Source organism: Ailuropoda melanoleuca, chromosome 9 (genome assembly GCF_002007445.2).
Source record: "Ailuropoda melanoleuca isolate Jingjing chromosome 9, ASM200744v2, whole genome shotgun sequence".
NCBI classification, from domain to species: domain Eukaryota; kingdom Metazoa; phylum Chordata; class Mammalia; order Carnivora; family Ursidae; genus Ailuropoda; species Ailuropoda melanoleuca.
The window spans coordinates 844,511-862,222 of NC_048226.1; the positions used below are offsets into that span (position 1 = coordinate 844,511).

General features: G+C 55.9%; 1 protein-coding gene across 1 annotated transcript; it reads left to right on the plus strand.

Moving 5' to 3' along the window:
• Positions 1-8,396: 8,396 nt before the first annotated feature.
• Positions 8,397-17,083, plus strand: TMED3 (transmembrane p24 trafficking protein 3; the record flags this gene model as incomplete). The annotated part of the gene is made up of 3 exons (XM_011229632.3): positions 8,397-8,591; positions 10,068-10,316; positions 16,296-17,083. Coding segments are annotated over 3 exons (681 nt in total), but the record flags the coding sequence as incomplete, so codon positions are not given.
• Between the last annotated feature and the right edge of the window lie 629 nt (positions 17,084-17,712).

Consider the following 17,712-nt stretch of genomic DNA (forward strand, 5'->3'; position numbering starts at 1 on the left):
AACTTGGTGAGATCCCCCCAAAGCCAGAACGATAAATAATGTTGGGACCGGCACAGATGAAAAGCACAGGAGGGTGCTTCTCAGGCCGGAAGCCGTGGGACTGCAGTGAACTCTGTACCTGAACATGTTAAGGGTGTGGACTGTCCTTTCAGCTACTCTTGTCTAGGTAATTCAAGAAAAATCCGGTTTCTGCTTTGTCTGAATTATCCACATGACGGGAGGTTTGTAGGAATGACCGGAACGGCCCCTTCCATCCACCCAGGAAGGGAACCAGAGACCGAGCACATTTGGAGTGATATAGGCACATTTGAGAAAAAGGCACGTTCCAGTTACTTTTCTTTTCCTGCTGCTCAGAGACGTTGGCTCCTAGAGTTAGAAGAACTCGGTGGTCCCTGGGGGTCGCATCCCACAGAGAAATGAGTAAAGGCTCTGAGATTTGGGTTTGCACCCTTGTTTCATCACTTCCCAGCCTGGTGACTGCTCCAAGCCTCCAGTCCGTCCTCTGCAAAATGGGGTTGGCAGTGATCCACCTTGAAAGGGTGAGGGGGAAGGACGTGCCCGCTGCTGGGCCTGGCACGGACAAGTCCCTGGATAGGAGGCAGCCGATTCTGATTCACATCTTCAGACCTCTGACACTTCCAAGTCTCCAATAATCCATAATGTCCCACACACAATGGAGTTAAGTCCAGCTGAAAAATTCAGGTGTCTCCTTGAGATCCCCAGGGATGCCACAGTTCTGAGCCCTAAGTACACTGGCAAAGCAAAATACATTTGGCCACATCGGCTCTACACGTGACAGCATTTCTGTAACATCTGCTAGACGTTTATCTGGCTATCCCCCACAGAAGTGCTGACGATGCTTAGAAATAAGCTGCATGTTTACCTGTTAATCATCCTTCGGGGCAGGCCCGTACTCAGCCCCGGCACTAACGAACTTTCAGGCAGGATGCGTCTTTGTTATGGGGGCTGTTATAGGGGGCTCCACAGCGCCCTGGCCTCAACCCACCAGACGCCAGCAACAGCCTCCTAGCGGCGCCGACCAGAGATGTCTCCGGACATGCTGCTGGGGCAACATCCCCTCGGCTGATCACTGCTGCTCGAGGACAATGACAGTGTACCTGGCAGAAATCTGTCAAGACCAACACAGCCGCACGAAGGGGTGGGTCTGGCTGGGTCAGCCCTCCCGCTGACCTGCAGCCAGTCGAACTGCGTTAGTAGGACGACTAACCCATCCATAACTCGGGCCCTCAGGGTTGCTGGCAAACACACATGCGGGAGTGCTGGTGGCCTTTTGTACTTTGCAGGGAGGGGAGGAAAGCACGTAAGCTAGTGAAAACCTAGGGCTCCTGGACTTGGTTTAGGGTGGACAGCCCATATGCTCCTCGGGACCACTGAGTCACAAACCATTCTTACCAAACAGACATGATCGCAGGCGAGGAAAAAACTGTGCAAGATGTGAGAGAGAATCACACCGACAACCACTGATCTCAGCAGCTCATTAAACACACACACGTACTCTCCACCCGTCGTTACTGCCAGTGAAAGCTAGCCTCTGCTAGTAGATCCAGCCGTGGGATCTACAGATCCACGGTATCTCTGCTGGTAGATCCAGCCGTGGGGATCTACAGATCCACGGGATCTCTGCTAGTAGATCCAGCCGTGGGGATCTACAGATCCACGGGATCTCTGCTAGTAGATCCAGCCGTGGGATCTACAGATCCACGGGATCTCTGCTGGTAGATCCAACCGTGGGGATCTACAGATCCACAAGATCTCTGCTGGTAGATCCAGCCGTGGGATCTACAGATCCACAAGATCTCTGCTGGTAGATCCAGCCGTGGGATCTACAGATCCACAGGATCTCTGCTAGTAGATATACTGCACATGTGCATTTTCCCAAACCTTTAGCTAAGACTTGAAAGCCTAATTTATCCTAAGTAGTGAATGAGGCACATTCATGGCAATTGCCTCAGGCAGAACACGAAACGTGACAGCCACTCCTCCGGAATAAGCTGTCCACCCCACGAATGCCCATAGCAGGTGCCTTAGGGCACTCGTGGGCTGCCTCCGTCACTTGCCACCTGCCCGTTGGCCTTTCTCTGGACCGCCTCCGGGACAGTACCATCTTCCTCCCTGTTTGACAATGCATTTGCTGGATTAGACTGTTCCAAACTAGTAGGACCATGGCACTGCCTCACGGTCGATGCAGAAACAGGCGATTTTGTCCACGTTAACCAACTTCACAAGGATGCTTCTAAAAAATGTGATTTCAGATTCCACTCTGTTTTCTAGGTCAGAGATGAGCTTTTCTTTTCGGAATCCTACCGTCACTACAAGAGTTACCCACAAACTGTAGTTCAGACTTAAGCCTTTCTGGAATGTTTATCAAAATATATTCTAGAACAGGAGGCGAATGTTTAAAAGTCTGGAACTCCGGTTTAATTTCTAGATGCTCCAAAACCGGTTTTTGTTTGTTTGTTTAAACCCACTGTCGAGTCTTTTAGAATGTCGTCAAGTAAATGGTGTCCTGCGGAGTGCAGGCCGTCTGACCCTCCTCCTGTGTGCGTGGGCGCCTTGGACATACCGTGTGTTGCTTGAACTGGTTCTCTGTGGCATTAGACTCTAGTCTCAAGCTGACGATGTGCTCAAAGACGTGTCCCCAGTAATGGAACTGTCTAGATATTTCTAACATGCCAATAAAAGATATATTGCAATCCTCCAATAGCACGCCCCATTTTTGTTGTGAAATGTCAATGATAAATATGACCTTTTCCTTACGACGGGGTTGACATGACTGCCTGGGGACGTCAACCTTAGCAGACACCCAATATTTTAGGCACACATAAATTTAAAAATTAATTTTTACTTACACAACTATTATAGTTCTTCTCTTGGTTAAACAAAAGGCAAAGGAAGAGAAGGTGCATTTCCAAGTGAGAGGTGGGTGTCGGTACTCTGCCCCCACTGCTTGGGTTCCCCGGGGGGGCCTGCATCTGCCACATGCCGCGCTCACTGGATCTGCCTCCTTGGGCCCTACGTCTAATGTCCATGAGTGTTCACACAGCCCCTGCTCAAGGACAGAGCATAAGTACCAAGGGGACCAGCCCTCTTCTCTTAGAGTTTGGGGTAGGTGATTCACATTTCATACGCATTTCCTGGTTGTCTGGATGATGAGAGAACCGAAGGCAAGCTGAGGACAAAGCAGAAGTTTTGTCTGCCCCCCCCCAATGGGATGCATGCAACATTCCTCAGGCACTCCTGGCTGCCCTAAAGGACAAAGAAACAGTCCTTACTACCTACAGCCCACTGACAAGTCCTTGAAAATAGGCATGGTGACATTCCTCTAGGAATTCAGCTGTCTCCACATTAATACTTTGCTAAGGGCAAAAGGCAGTCCTGGCCTGAGCCCCTCCCCTCCACCAAGATCCTGTAAGTCTGCTTTAATGTATAAAGATTCCTTTGGAAACTTCCTTTATCTCTAACCCCCCAAGATACATATTGGCAATCATCCCCCAAGCACATGGCCCACTGATACACATCTGAAGGGTCTCATGACTCAAGTAATAAATGACCTTTTCCCAACAACAGCTAGCCCCCTCAAGGTCCTGGAAACCTTGCTTCCAAAATTCCTTAGAGACTTATGCTATCCCTAACCCCCTCCCAACTTGAGGGTATATAATGAGCCATTCCTCACAACCCCAGGGCAGCAGCTCTTTCTGCCCATGGGTCCTGTCCCCGTGCTTTAATAAACCACTATTTTGCACCAAAGATGCCTCAAGAATTCTTTCTTTCTTTTTTTTTTTAAAGATTTTATTTATTTATTCCACAGAGATAGAGACAGCCAGCGAGAGAGGGAACACAAGCAGGGGGTGTGGGAGAGGAAGAAGCAGGCTCACAGCAGAGGAGCCTGATGTGGGGCTCGATCCCACAACGCCGGGATCACGCCCTGAGCCGAAGGCAGACGCTTAACCGCTGTGCCACCCAGGCGCCTCTCAAGAATTCTTTCTTGGTCGTCGGCTCCGGACTCAACCCCACTGAACCTCACGTATATTCCCCAACCTCATCATGGACAGTTGAAACCTTACCTTTAGGTTCTCCCCTAGACACCGAAATAACTTTTGTTAATAAAAAGGAAAAAAAGAGGACAAGTTTCAGTATGTCTCTTCCCCACTTCTGTCTTCAGGAAAGGCAGGCCCACATTGTTTCTAAACCCCTAGAGGAGAGATTATGAGGGACCTACTGGGGGACGAGAAACTGATGGGACTGGTCTGGGAGAAGTGATGAGGGATGAGGTCACAGGGGTCCACCTGGAGGGAGAGGGTGCATTCCCAAGACTGATAGAAGGTTGGAAGTTTGGGGTCCCTTGAGCGGCACTTGCCCCCTTCCAGAGCAAAACCATAGAGGGGAGAGGCTGCATGGCGCATCCCGGGAGGCTGGGAGGGGGTCAAGCTGGGCAGGAGGGCATCGAAGCCACTTGCCCTGAGGAACGCTGCAGCTTAGACAGCAGACAGGTCAGCATGACTGGTGAGCCCACATGCTGTGCGCTGCTGAAGACCGCCATGGGAGGGGCCGGGGCCAGGACAGCTCCGCCAAGACCCAGAAGGACATTCTTATTGTCTTTGTTAAGGTGCGGGGGGGGGGGGGGGGGGTGAGATCGATTTTAATTTGCTTCCGAAAAATAAAGAGGTGTGATGCTTCTCACATTCAGTGGTAATGAAATGCGATTCACAGCAATCCCCGCCCTACAGCCCATGGCATGCGCAGTGTAGGAAGGAAAAACCCTGCATCACACTTGGAATCTGTGTGGGGGTGGGGTGGGGGGAGGTCATCAAGAGTGAGGAACAGACTCAGGAAACAAAAGGGAGGTAATTGCTTTGCAGCTGTAATCATACCAGATCAGGTCCACACAGAAAGCGTGTCCACAGTTCTCCCTGGGAATCCTCGGCTGCAGGGGATTCTGGGTTCCAAAGCCAGCGGGCTGGTTGTGGACCGGGGGTGGGGGGTTTTGAAATCCTACAGTAAAAATGTAGCGCCACCCACTGGAGAACACGGTCAGCAGTGTGTGGAAGGAAGAGGAACAGAAGGGGAGAGGGAATGAAAGGTCCTGCCAGTGTGAACCAGCCCAAGGCAACAGCCCGGGGAGGAAGACCCCCGGGGATCTCCATTCTGGACCCCTCTGCCTCACCCGGATGAGGGATCAGAATCACAGACACTCCTGACTCGGGAGCAAAAAAGATTTCTCATATGGTGAGAGGTAAGGGTCTAAATTACCTTTATAATTAGCCCATTAGAATTTAATAAGTATTTAATCCTTTTTTTTTCTTGCCACCGTAGGCACAGTTGGTTGCCTATCTGGTTTGATTTCTCCCTTCTCCTCCTTTCTGTTAGATCCTGATTTTGTCATGTAGTCACTCAATATCCTCGCCTCCCTTTTGACTGACGCAGAGCTGCTCCAGCCCCAGCTCCCTCCAAGGGAAGTCCTGATTGGTCTGAGTTAATCATGACAAGTCCATTGTCCTTATCAGCAATTGGCTAAAGGATCTAGACTGAGCCAACCACCACCGGCTTTGTCTGTGCCTTAGATCCAGAGATGGATGCCTGGCCTAACTAGAGCAGCTGGACGGAAGGAAAGAACATACATCTCATGGTTGAAAGATTTTCTCTTCCTTCCATTAGTCATGACTAAATAAACATGCTGTTCCAAAGCTTATTTGTTTGGTATGACAACCCTCTTTCAACAATGAGAGAACAGAGTCTAAGGGTAAAGCCCAGAGGAGGGTAGAGCTGGGAGGAAAATGGGCTGGAGCCTTGATCATGCTATGCCTGCAGCCTGCATCACCTCTGAACTTTCTGTTTCATGAAATAAGATATTCTTGTATCATTTAATCTAGTTAGAGTCAGGTTTTCATTTCCTTGGGACACCACATGACTTGGTTGTTTATCCAGTCTCTGCTTGAATATTTTCATGATGACAAAAAAAAATCAGTACCCCTGCTCATTTATTTTTAGAAAGTCCTAATTGCCCGAAAGTCCTTTCTTATGTTGAGCTGAACTGTGCCTCACTGTCGGATTCATGGTTTGTCCCAAGTTACAGCAGATGGATCATGCAGGACAGGTGTAGCCTGAGATATGGGTGCACACAGTGTGTTTGCTGGGAAGCAGTCAGGCGATCCGGGTTCAGTTGCTGGCTTCGCCATTAATAAGCTGAGTGAGTTTGGACACCATGGCAGTTTGTTTAACGGCCACAGACCCCTGCCATCCCAGTGCACTCCACCTATGAATGTGGCTTAGAGCACCTCCCATCCAGAGACGGAGTCTAATTCTTCACCTTGAATCTGGGCTGCCTTGGGATGTGCTCTGGCTAACAGAATGTGGCAAAGTGATTCTGGAGGGTAGTTCTGGGGGGGGGCTTGGTGTTTCTGGCCTGTCTGTCTTGGGATGCTGCCCCACGCCTGCCATATAAGGAGATCACGTACAGTGCAAGAAGCCACAGGATGGAGGGAGGGCTGAATGTTCTAGCCAACAGTCCCATCAGCCGGCACACATGTGAGCAGGACCATCTTGGACCTCCAGCCCAGAAGACCCTCCAGCTGAAGGCAGCTGCAGGAACAAGCTCCAGAGAACCACCAGCCAACCGACGCGATCATGAGAAACTGTAAGTCACTGTCGGTGTAAGCCGCTGGGTCGTCTGTCACACGCCAAAGCCTACAGAAGCAGACATGTGATTTCATTAAACATCTTCTGTGTCTTTCTTGTCAAGGGAAAAAAATAATATATATTTTTTTGCACAGTTGCTAGTGAGGATTAATTAGTGCAAAATACGTAAAGTGCATACGTCGCGAGCACTGCGGCGGTACACTGCAGGTGCTAAGTGCTAAATAAGTGGTAGCCGTCATGATGGCTGTTGATGCCAACTTTGAAAGTTAACACTTTCTGCCTCCTTAGATTTTATTCTTTGAGGTTAAATCCCATTTCCTTTGACTTTTCCTGGTTTGAGAAGCCTTCCTGGCAATTTACCGTACTGGCCCCTCCAGTTACCCCCATTTTATTACCGTTCCTCCCAAAGTGGTACAACGTACACGCTCTGATCACTGCTGACGATCGTGCAAGGGTCACCTTCAGTAATAACGCCTTCCACGCAGCAGGGGCTGACACAGGGCTGTGGTCCTTTATTAACCCTGCACAAGTCAGGGCTCCTTTTCCAGTTCATCCATTTCCACCGTCTGACGTTCTGCTACCTGTCAACGATCAGTCTCCCAATGCTCTGACTTGAGCGGCAGCCAAGTCAGGCTTTCCGCCTCTGAACTTATGCTAGTGTTTTCTTGGAACTTAAACATGGGACTTAACATTAAACCCAGCAAAATTCCTTTTTGTTAGTCTTAGCTTAGCACTCCAGCTGGCCAGGCTCATCTTGGTCTTGCGTCTGTCATTTGTTTCTTCCCTTGGTGCGTCTTACATGTTTCCCTAAATCAGGAACTAAGAACTAATGTTCAAAGCACAGACCCAGGGCAAGAGACTCAGGACACACCCCTACATACCTTCTCTGAGTCTGGTACAAAGTCAGTAAATATTAACAGCGACGTTATGTGTGGGGATTGCTTTTGCATTGCTTAGCACGTGAGTGCATGGTCCAAGGGGCCGGGTGGCAGTCCCTTCCCTCTCATCCAGGAGGAGGTCTATATGGACAGTACGGTTTTTTGCTGAAATCAAGACACACATCTGATAATTCTGTCCTGAAAACATTCTCTACTGAGTAACCAGACCACAATCCGGGTCTTTTCCCTTCGTTCTACTGATCACAGAGTATAAAGCTCTGTAGGAATGATCATACAAAGTATTTTCTTGGGCCAATGGTGATGGATAAACCAGTAAAACAATGTATCAGCTTTCAGGGCTTTTGAGAAGTTAAAGGGAAAGAAACGGTTTTATCCCAGGAGAACCTTCACCTTGTCTTGAGCGCAGGACATGTGCGTCGCCAAGGGTGATGAGCCCCTTGTTGGCATTCCCGCGAGCGCGGGCGTGCGAGCCTGGGTCAGCTCTCCACCGGGACGGGAAGGTGGTGAAGGAGGCGTGCTCTCTGGGTTCCCGAGCTCGGTTCCTGCAGCTCCCGGCGGTGCGGGCACGCCCACTGCTGCACCCCGGGGCCGGTCCTCCCGGGTGGTGCTGGTGCGGGACCTCCGCGGCAGCCGCTGTGGCTCGTGGTGGTGGGAGTGGGGCGGGGGCGTGTGGACCTGAGCCGACCCTGAGGGACGCTGACCCCTGGGGCTGAGCCGAGGACGCCCCCACGCCACCCCACCCCGCGGAGGTCCCCCCCCCAAGTCGAGCAGGGCGCCCCGGGGAGGAGGGGCGTGGCCTGCCTGTTCCGCCAGCGCGCACGCGCAGCGGGGAAGGGGCGGGATGCGTCCCCGCGCGCGCGGCTGCGCACCCGGCACTCCGCCTCCGCGCCGCCGCCGCTGTTGCTGCTCCTGCTGCTGCTGCTCCGGGCCGAGCGGCTGCGGGGCGCCGAGCTCACCTTCGAGCTGCCCGACAGCGCCAAGCAGTGCTTCCACGAGGACGTGGAGCAGGGCGCCAAGTTCTCCCTGGATTACCAGGTGAGGCCGGCCCCCGCAGCGCCCTGTCGGTGGTCCGAGGGGCGCGGGCGTGCCCGGGAGCGGACACCGGTCGGCCGGGGAGGTCGCGCCGCAGGTGCACTGGGCCCGGGGTGCCGGCGGGTCCTGCAACCTGGGCAGCGGTCAGACTGGCCGCCGGCGCGCCGGGACTCTAAGGGACGGCAGCGCCCGGTCCCAGACCTCTGGGGTCGCTTTGTCCCGTGTGTACTCACACCTGTCAGTGGGGAGGGAATGGGTTCGTGGTTTCGTTCCCCACCCTTCTCTCCGTCTACAGCCAGAAGTGGGGTGAGCGCACAGCGGTTGTGGTTTCAAGGCTCGCTGTTGCCATATGCTGCGGGCTTCTCCCCTCCAGTCTCCCCCCACAGACCTCAGGGCACACCCTGGAGAGCAGGTCTTGGGGAAGGGGTCTGCCCCGGAGGGTTAGTGGGCAGATCTAGGGTTGGGGGCTGAGTGGGAAGTATCCCCAGGTCAGCCGCCTGCTCGTGGACACTCTGGAGATGAAGTGGCCTGGGCGGCAGGAGTGAGGGCAGGCCTTCCATGGGTCCTCCCTGTCCAGAGCCCTGAAAGGTGTGTGCCTGGGGATAGCATGGTGTGGGATGGCCTCTGGGTCGCTGATTTGGCCACTTACGCTCCTCTGTGCACAACATACAAATTGTGGCTGGGTTAATGGGGCCCCCCTGGGACAGTCACTACACAATGATCATTATGAGGCTGGAGGGAACTGGGAGGTCGTCTGGTCACTGCTAGGTTCCTGTGATTCATTACCCCATGAAGGGACACAGTTAACAGGCTCCATCTGCTTCCAGACTTCAGAAGTTCTTCTTTGTACAGATGGGAGAATTTACTTTGTGCAGTGGTGAGTGCTCTGTTGCTGGAGGTGTGTAAGCCATGCTGACCGTTCCTTGACAGGGTCCTTTGATGGACCTTTGTTATAGTCATTGACCACCTGTGTGACCCTGCTGGGTGCCCATCTTTCTTAGATTTATAAAGAGTTTGAACTACGTAATTCCCAAGGACCTGCTCACCTCTGATGGCCACTGACTCTATGAATGCTTTGATCTGTATTTGCCTTCTTGCATTCAATCGGTAATAATACAAACGTTTACTAGACCCACTCTGCAATTTACTTGAGCTTGGAGCCTCAGTCTCCTCTTCTGTAAAATGGGAAGGATCAAGCTCATTGCACCCTTGCAGAGCAAAACCTTTGGGAGTCAGGCAGTCGGATCTTAGCCTTGTCACTTTGAAGCAGTGTGACCGTGGCCGATTTCGTGAATCTCTCTCAGCCTCGGTCTTGTCCCCAGTAAAACAGAGAGGGTCCTAGCACCTGCTTCAGAAAAGTTGTGAAGATTACATGAAAAGAAAAAGTTCATCAAGTCTGATCACGGTGTCTGGTCGGCATTTCATACCAGTGGCTGCCCTGCTGGTCACTGCAGACTGTGGGTGTCTTTGTGGTTGTAGGTCATCACCGGAGGCCACTACGATGTCGACTGCTACGTGGAGGACCCCCTGGGGAACACCATCTACCGGGAGACCAAGAAGCAATATGACAGCTTCACGCACCGGGCCGAGGTCAAGGGCGTTTATCAGTTTTGCTTCAGTAATGAGTTTTCTACCTTCTCTCACAAGACCGTCTACTTCGACTTTCAAGTGGGCGACGAGCCCCCCATTCTCCCAGACATGGGGAACAGGGTCACAGCTCTCACCCAGGTGAGTGGACCTCGGCTGGCATGGGCCGGCTCGGCCTTCAGCCCGTTCCTCCTCTTCCCTTCCTGTCTCGGCTAATACTCAGTGTCACTGCCCACCCCCCCAGCTCCCGGGCTGGAAGGCTCAGGGTCAGCTTCACCTCTTTGCACATTCAGTCCTCAAGGACACTTTCCCCTTCTGAGCCCCCTGCACTGTTGCCAGATCCCTGCAGTACTGTGCTCTGGAACTCCTGGGTTCGGCTCTGTCTTCCACGCAGCACCACTGTGGACGGGCCTTGCCGCGGCCCCCTCGGTGTGCACCGTATGTCTGCGTCTTTATGACATAGGCCTGCTTTGTGTGGCGCGTTCGCTCAGGTAACGTGAGCCGCTGTAGCAGATACACTCCAAATGTCGATGGCCTAACACCATGGAAGTTTTTTCTCACTCAGGTGATAATCTAGGTTGGTGGACAGCTTTCCTCCAGGGACTGACTCAACAATCGGGGGTTTCTCTTTCTTGTCACCTCTGTGCTGTCCGTCAGGGCTTCGGTGCCCTCTGCCCCTGGCCAGCAGAAGAAGGGGGCAGTGAGAAAGCCCCTCCTATCTCCTAAACGTCCCGGCCCAGAAGTGACACACAGCACGTGCGCTCGTGTCCCGTTGCCGATGGATGGCCGTGTGGTGCATCTGTACGCAGGGAGGGCCGGCAGGTTGTCGTCTGTCGTGCGTGGCTCTCGGGGTCCCTGGTAATCTGACCAGGCTCCCCCTGCTAGGGAAGCTCCTGCCTCTCGTGCAGGCGCTCAGCTTCCCGAGCCTCGCCTTCCGTGTCGTCTCCCTGCGTCCCAGCGCCTGGAGTGTGGGACGGAGTGTTTGTCTAATCACTGAGTGGCAGGGCCCAGGGAATCCTGCAAGACAGGAATGACTAATGTGGCCGCACTGTTCTTGAACCAAAGCCAGAGCCTCTGAGTCTTTAGGCGGGGCCGGCTTACCTTCTGGGCTGCCTCCAGGTGGTCCCCACTCCGTCTGTGGCTCTGCCCGTGGGTCTGTCTGCTGTCCCCATGTGGTGGAACGTTCGTGCTGCACGGTTCAGTATCGTGGTCTAGCTACATACGGCTATTTTAATTTAAATGCATTAAAATTAAATTAAAAACTCCCTTCTTGTTGGCTCTCTAGCAGCAGTTCTGGTGCTCGGTGTCGCGGGTGGCTAGTGGCCACACATGGAGCACCCCGCTGTGCAGCACTGGGTCTGAGCCTGGCCATGGGACCTCTGGTGGAAGATCGAGCCCAGGCGGGTTCCGTGCAGGAGCTTTCACAACCTGTACTCGACAGTTCTGGTGGTCGCTGATGAAACAGTCTCCGTGCTGGAGATTTTGTAACTCACTGGAAGCCGAGCCGGAGGCCTGAGCTGAAAGCGGTAGAGAAAAGGCTGCATGGCCTGTCAGTGCAACAGAGAAATTCTTTTCTGGAGTCTTAGAATTGGATTTGGTATTGTTGCAGGGAAGGCTGATGACAGTTCCCTTCCTATGTTGCCAGACCTCATGTGTTCTCCTGCCCAGCCTCAAAGGAGGGGTTTCTTTCCACCGTGAACCTCTGAGCCCTCTGCCTTGCATGGGAGTCTGTCTGTGCCCCCGAGAGCTTTCCCCAGTGGAGAGCACTTGTGCTGTCTATGCGCAGTGCTGGCTGGGGACAGTCTGAGATGAGTGGTCGTGTCCCTGGCATGGGCAACTCCGCGTGGAGCACAGCCCTGAAAACCAGTTAGCCACGGGGCGTGGTGTTTAGAGCTGTGGGTTACTGGAGGGTTCTCGGGAGGGACCAGTTGATCCCAGGGAGCCAGGGACTAGCAGGTGCAAGTGTAGGGGTGTAACTTCCATTTTCTTCTCTGCTCCTTACTTTCCTTGTTCGGCATGGGTTCCCTGTTGGCTACGGTGTTCTCACGTCCCCCCAGACCTCTTCCAGCTCAGTGGTGGCTCAGGGGCCATGTGTTCTGGCCCTAGAACTAACACTTGGATGAAGTAACATGATCCAGAGTGACCAAGGTCCAGGCCAGGGCTGTAGGCCACGGGTCTTGTCTCCGGCTCTGGTTCCAGCATGACCAGGCTCCCAGCAGAGGCGTGGGCTGGGAGAATGCTCCCAGGGCAGCCGAGCTTCCGGTGCTCGGGGCTTCCTGAGAGTCTGGGCAGATCCTAGCGGAGGCCGAAGCTCTCCAACGGAGGCCAGAGGCCCGGGGCTGCCTCACTGGTGGTCTGGGGAGGATTGAGTGTTTTCCTCTCTCTGCTCCAAGGTCAGCTCATGCTTCCCTGTCTTGAGTTCTTGAAGTCTGTAAAGAACGAAGTTCTCCTGCCAGTGGAGGCCCTGAGGTGGCGAGGCCTGGGGGAATTCGCCAGGGCTTGCAGGCTGAAGGCCTGAGCGTCGCCAGGTCGTAGAGACAGGATGAAATGGTGTGGCAGTGGAGGAAGGGGATGGTCCTGGGAGGGGGATGGGTCAGGGTGTCTCCAGGGATCGACAGTCACGATGGAGCAGTGACCAGAATCCCTGGGGGGCTCCCGGGCTCTGGAGAGCAGCTGGGGCTTATGGTCTTGGTGGACAGCGGGGCCTTTGGCCCTGGGAAGGCAGGGCTCGTCCAGGAGGAAGGGCTCTGCTAGCTTCCTGCTCAGTGGGACGCAGGCTGGACGGGTTGCTGAACTGAAGTGTTGTGGTAACAGACCGAGGATGTGCCTTTTAGACACTGGGTCTGGCGGAAGATCCCAGTGGGTGGGACGGAGCCTGCTTTTACGGGAGGGAGATGCTTCCAGGGGTCTGTGAATCCCGCTATGTGTTGCTTTTGGGGCTCCTGGGGGGCCCACGCCAGGTTGTGAGTAGACGCCAGCAAGGCCGTGTAAGTATCTGTTGCCCTCTGGGAACTGGCCTCCCTCCCTGTCATGGGTCTGGTCTGAGTCTGTAAAGTCGCCATGGCTCTGTTCCCAGAACCGTGGTGCCGGTGTCTGGCCTGTGGTCTCCCACCCAGGCCTTGAAAGGGTGCCTCGCGTGGCGTCTCTGACGTGTCCTCTGCACCTGTGACTTGTGAGTCCTCCCTGTTCCTCTTCCTCCTCCCTCCCTCCCTCTGTTTGCAGTGATTCTGGGCCCTGGGAGGAGGCTGGGGGTGCCAGCCTGCACGGCCGAGCTCCCAGGCCAGGCCCCAGGGCCCAGGGCGCTCCCGTGTCGGGAGCCCAGTGCGCACAGAGTTTCCGAATGAGCTTGGGACAGAAATAAACTTAGAGAGTGGATTTCTAGCCTGGAAACCCAGACGAGCCCTTTTCTCATGTTTAAAAACAAGTCTTTGTGTATTTATGCATCCTAAATGTGTGTGCGTGTACTTACGCTCACACACGTGCACACGCATGCTCACGCGTGTATGTGTGTGTGTGTCCCCATCCAGCCCCTGATTTCAGGGATGGCCCGCCTGCCGCCGGGTCCGCTCAGCACCTGGGTCCGCTCTGCCCCACAGAGCGCAGCCACCTCCAGACCAGCTCCCGCCGGCCCCTCGCAGCGTCCTGGCTACTGGGGGCCTCGTGAAGTGGGGTTCTGAGCGTGCTGTGCTGCCCGCAGCGCTTTGCCCTGCAGGGTCGCCCCGAGGCCTTTACTGTGAGCCCCCGCCTCCTCGCGCTTCTTCCCACACATCCCTGTGCCCCAGCGGCCCTCCTCCGTGCGCCATACGTGCGCTTCTGTTGCCCGACACCCCCCGCCGCCAGGCTCAGCCTAGCCCCCACTTGGGCACTTCCTGTGGAAAGAGCATCTCCCCTCCTCCTGCGGGATTAGCAGCTGTGCCCTGGGCGGTCCCAGGACCCCCGCACACCCGCCTGCTGGCCCCTCTTGGGATGCACCCAGGGGACGCTGTTCTCCTTTCGCTGACATCCAGGACTGTGTCTGTGACCTCTTCGTGTCCTCGGTCCCCGGGCCCAGCACAGAACCAGGGAGCAGAGGAGACGGTCAGCGGCGTGCACGTGAATGAACGCGTTCGTGGGAGTTTGGGCCACGGAGGAGGACCCAGCATCACCTGAAATACTTGCCTCGTTCTTCCAGGCGCTCCTCCGGAGCCCCGGGCCTTCAGTGATCGTGGCCGGGCAGGGATGGGCGGGTGGTGTGACTGCAGGGGCAGTGTGACCGCCCACATCTCCCTGTGCCCTGGGTAGCGACCGGAAGTGAGCACGAGGGAGGCTTCCGGAAATGCCGTGTCTAGATTTGGCCTGGACACGGGCCCACAGGGGTTGAGCCTGACCCCACACTGCAGCCGCTTCCCTGGTCCTTCCTGGGTTAGTCCCCCGTTCCCTCTGTGACCATGGCTGTGCCTTCGTGAGCTCTGGAGGCATCGGCGGAGGAGCTGGGGGAGGGCGGGGGGNGGCGCTTGGAAGTCCCCTTCGGGATCAAGTTCTTGATGTCAGGGACCCTTCTGGGATCAGTTGGCCCTCTGTCAACATCAAACAGCCGTAGGTCCGAGCTACCTACCAAACATGGGGAAGGGAAAGACGCCCGGCGCCGACCGTTCTGGGTGCGAGATTATGTCCCAAGACCCCAGGGCGCACAGGCTGCCACCGAGAACATAGGATACAGGTACCCCTCGGGGGATCCCACTGAAGCCTGGACAGGCCTGTTCTTTCCCGTGGATCCTGCCCCGTGGAGCCCTGTGAATCCCACGTGCCGCGCGGTGACCTTGTCACTGCTCCATCCGTGTGGCTCTGCCCATGAGCCAGAAGGACGGCGCCCGCCCACAGGTTCGGGGAAACCCGTGGCCCCGGGAGGTGGGCTGGTCGTCGGGCAGACGGGACACAGCCTCGTAAGCGCGAGGCCGAGGGGAAGCTCTCGTCCTCCCTCACGCCGCCCGGAGTAGAGAGCGCGTAGCCGGGCGAGTAAGCCAGCAGCACTTCTTGGCTGGAGTTGGTTCAGCCTGTGAGGGAACAGGGGTCTTGGGGGTCAGTCAGGTGGTGGCGCAGTGACGCGGTCTCCCCTCCCTTCTGACGTTCACTGTACAGACAGGTCACCGCTGCAGTCTAGGGACCGAGGCAGGTGTCTCCCAGACGCTCTGTGAGCTTGTCCAGCCTGAGAAGGTGGTGTTGGGGTAGAACGTTCTAGGTTTGTCACGTAGAGGTTGCCTGTGAGTGAGAGCTCAGGGCCACACGCGTGTGTTAGGTCTCCTTCACTGACTACTGATCCACACACCTGACGGCCTTGAACAACACCCCTGTGTTATCCGTCCCGCAGGCGGGTCCGGTGGATCAGGGCGTGGGACCCCCTCGTCAGGCTCTGGGAGGGATCTGGTTCCACACCCGCAGGTCGTGGGCGGGTTCAGTTCTGTGCAGCAGACGGTGCTGGCATTAGGGCCTGGCGTCCTGGGGGTGCTGGCTCGGTTTCGGGGTTCTGCCTGGCACGCGTAGTGTTGGACCAGGTAGGAAATCACGGGGTAGCGTGTGTTGTGCATGAGTGTCTGTGTGTAAGCATGCACATTTGTATGTATATATGCTTTGGCGTGTGTTCCCGTGTGTGTACGTACAGGACACTGTCTACAGTGATTGTGGCAGAACACAGAGGCCCACACGGTTGTCATTTCCTACTCTGCTATTTGTTAGCTGTGTGACCTCGGGCAAGTCACGCGGCCTTTCTGAGCCTGAGTTTGCTCATCAGCCCGAGGGGTGAGCAGGCTGTCAGCGCCCGTACCGGCGGGGACCGTGGGCCCTGCCCGTGGGGAGGCAGGAGTGTCAGAGAACACAGGGCGGGTGTGAGAGCGTAGGCTCCGCACTCAGGCACTGAGTGTGGATTCTGATGCTGTCGCCTGCTGTGTGACGCTGGGCAAGGGCCTTAGCGCCCCTGAGCCCCGGTTAGGCTCATCGCGAAGGCTGGGGTAAGCCGCGGACGCCTTTAGTGCAGACACGAAGTGCTCGCTGCAGCACGAGCCGCCCAAGGCAGCGGTGGCCGCACGTGGATTCCTCCCTTCCTGTCTCCCTGGAGAGTGTGACCGCCTCTCTCTCTCTGCCCAGATGGAGTCCGCCTGTGTGACCATCCATGAGGCCCTGAAGACGGTGATTGACTCCCAGACGCATTACCGGCTCCGCGAGGCCCAGGACCGTGCCCGGGCCGAAGACCTCAACAGCCGGGTATCGTACTGGTCCGTGGGCGAGACGGTCGCGCTGTTCGTGGTCAGTTTGAGCCAGGTTCTGCTGCTCAAGAGCTTCTTCACGGAAAAGCGAGCCAGCCCGCGGGCGCTGCACTCCTAGTCCCCGTCCCACCCCCAGACCCCCACCCCTGGGCAGCGGCAGCTCGCCTGCGACACAGGCTCCTGCTGGGCCCGAGGGCGACCCTGGGGCAGAACAGAGCCACCGGGGGAGGGGCACCCAGCTGCTTACTCTTTGTACCCAGCGGCCGGCGCCCACTGAGCCCGGTGATCCCAGGGCATCTAACCGTGTTACGTGGGTAACACCGAGAAATGCGTATAGTCAGGGGGGCCCGTGGTCTGGCCGTAGGGGGAACCCCAGATACCCAGGCCTCCTGGGGTGGCACGGGGGCTCCCTCTGCTCCAGGGTGTGTGGGTCGCGGGGCTTGTGTGTGTCCTGTCCTCTCTGGAGAAGAAGGGGGCCGTCGTCTGGCTTGTCTCCGTGTCGCTGTCTGTGTCTGCGGGAGGCAGGCCCCGAGCGACTTTGCAGAAACCCCCGCCCTGGGTGAGCAGTGGTGTCCTCTGCGGAAACAGGAGGAGCCTGGAGGCTGGGTGCCCGTGGTGAGCCATGTGTCTCCGGGAGGCAGCGCTCTGGTTAATAAACGCTAAGCAGGAGCCCTGTGGAGACTTGTGCCTTTCTTTCTTTCCCCTGAAGGAGCACGCAGCTTCGTGGGGACTGTGGGGGTACGCAGAGAGCGTGCGGGACAGCAGGTGTTGGCCTTGAGGCGTGTGCACGATGCTGTGGACACAGGTGCACAGCCTGGGGTCCATTGCCCTCCTCCCAGTGGAACGAGAGCGGTGACATGGGGACCTGGTTAGTCTCTCGTCTCAGACTCTAGAGGTCACTGTCGAAACAGCTGATTATCATTGAGTCCAAACGGCTGAGCACAGAAGGTACAGGCCAGAGCAGTCAGTGGCTGTCCTGCGCCATTTCCACAGCAGAGGCCAGGGCCTTTGCACATGCAGCATCCTACTAGAACATCCTCTCCCGGATTTCTGTGTGACCTCCATCATTTCTGGGCTGAATGTCACATTACCCTCAAATCTGCCCTCACCACTCCGTTCAGGATGGCGCCGCCGCACTGCCCCCACCTCTTGTCTCCCTGTCCGTGCTTTACTCCTCAGCTGCATATCACCACTGACACATAGATTTACTGGCCCGCTTGCTATCCTTCGTACCCCATTGGAGGTGAGCTTCACGATGGGGAACGGGCCCTGGAGTAACGGGTGCCGTGTCCTGAGGG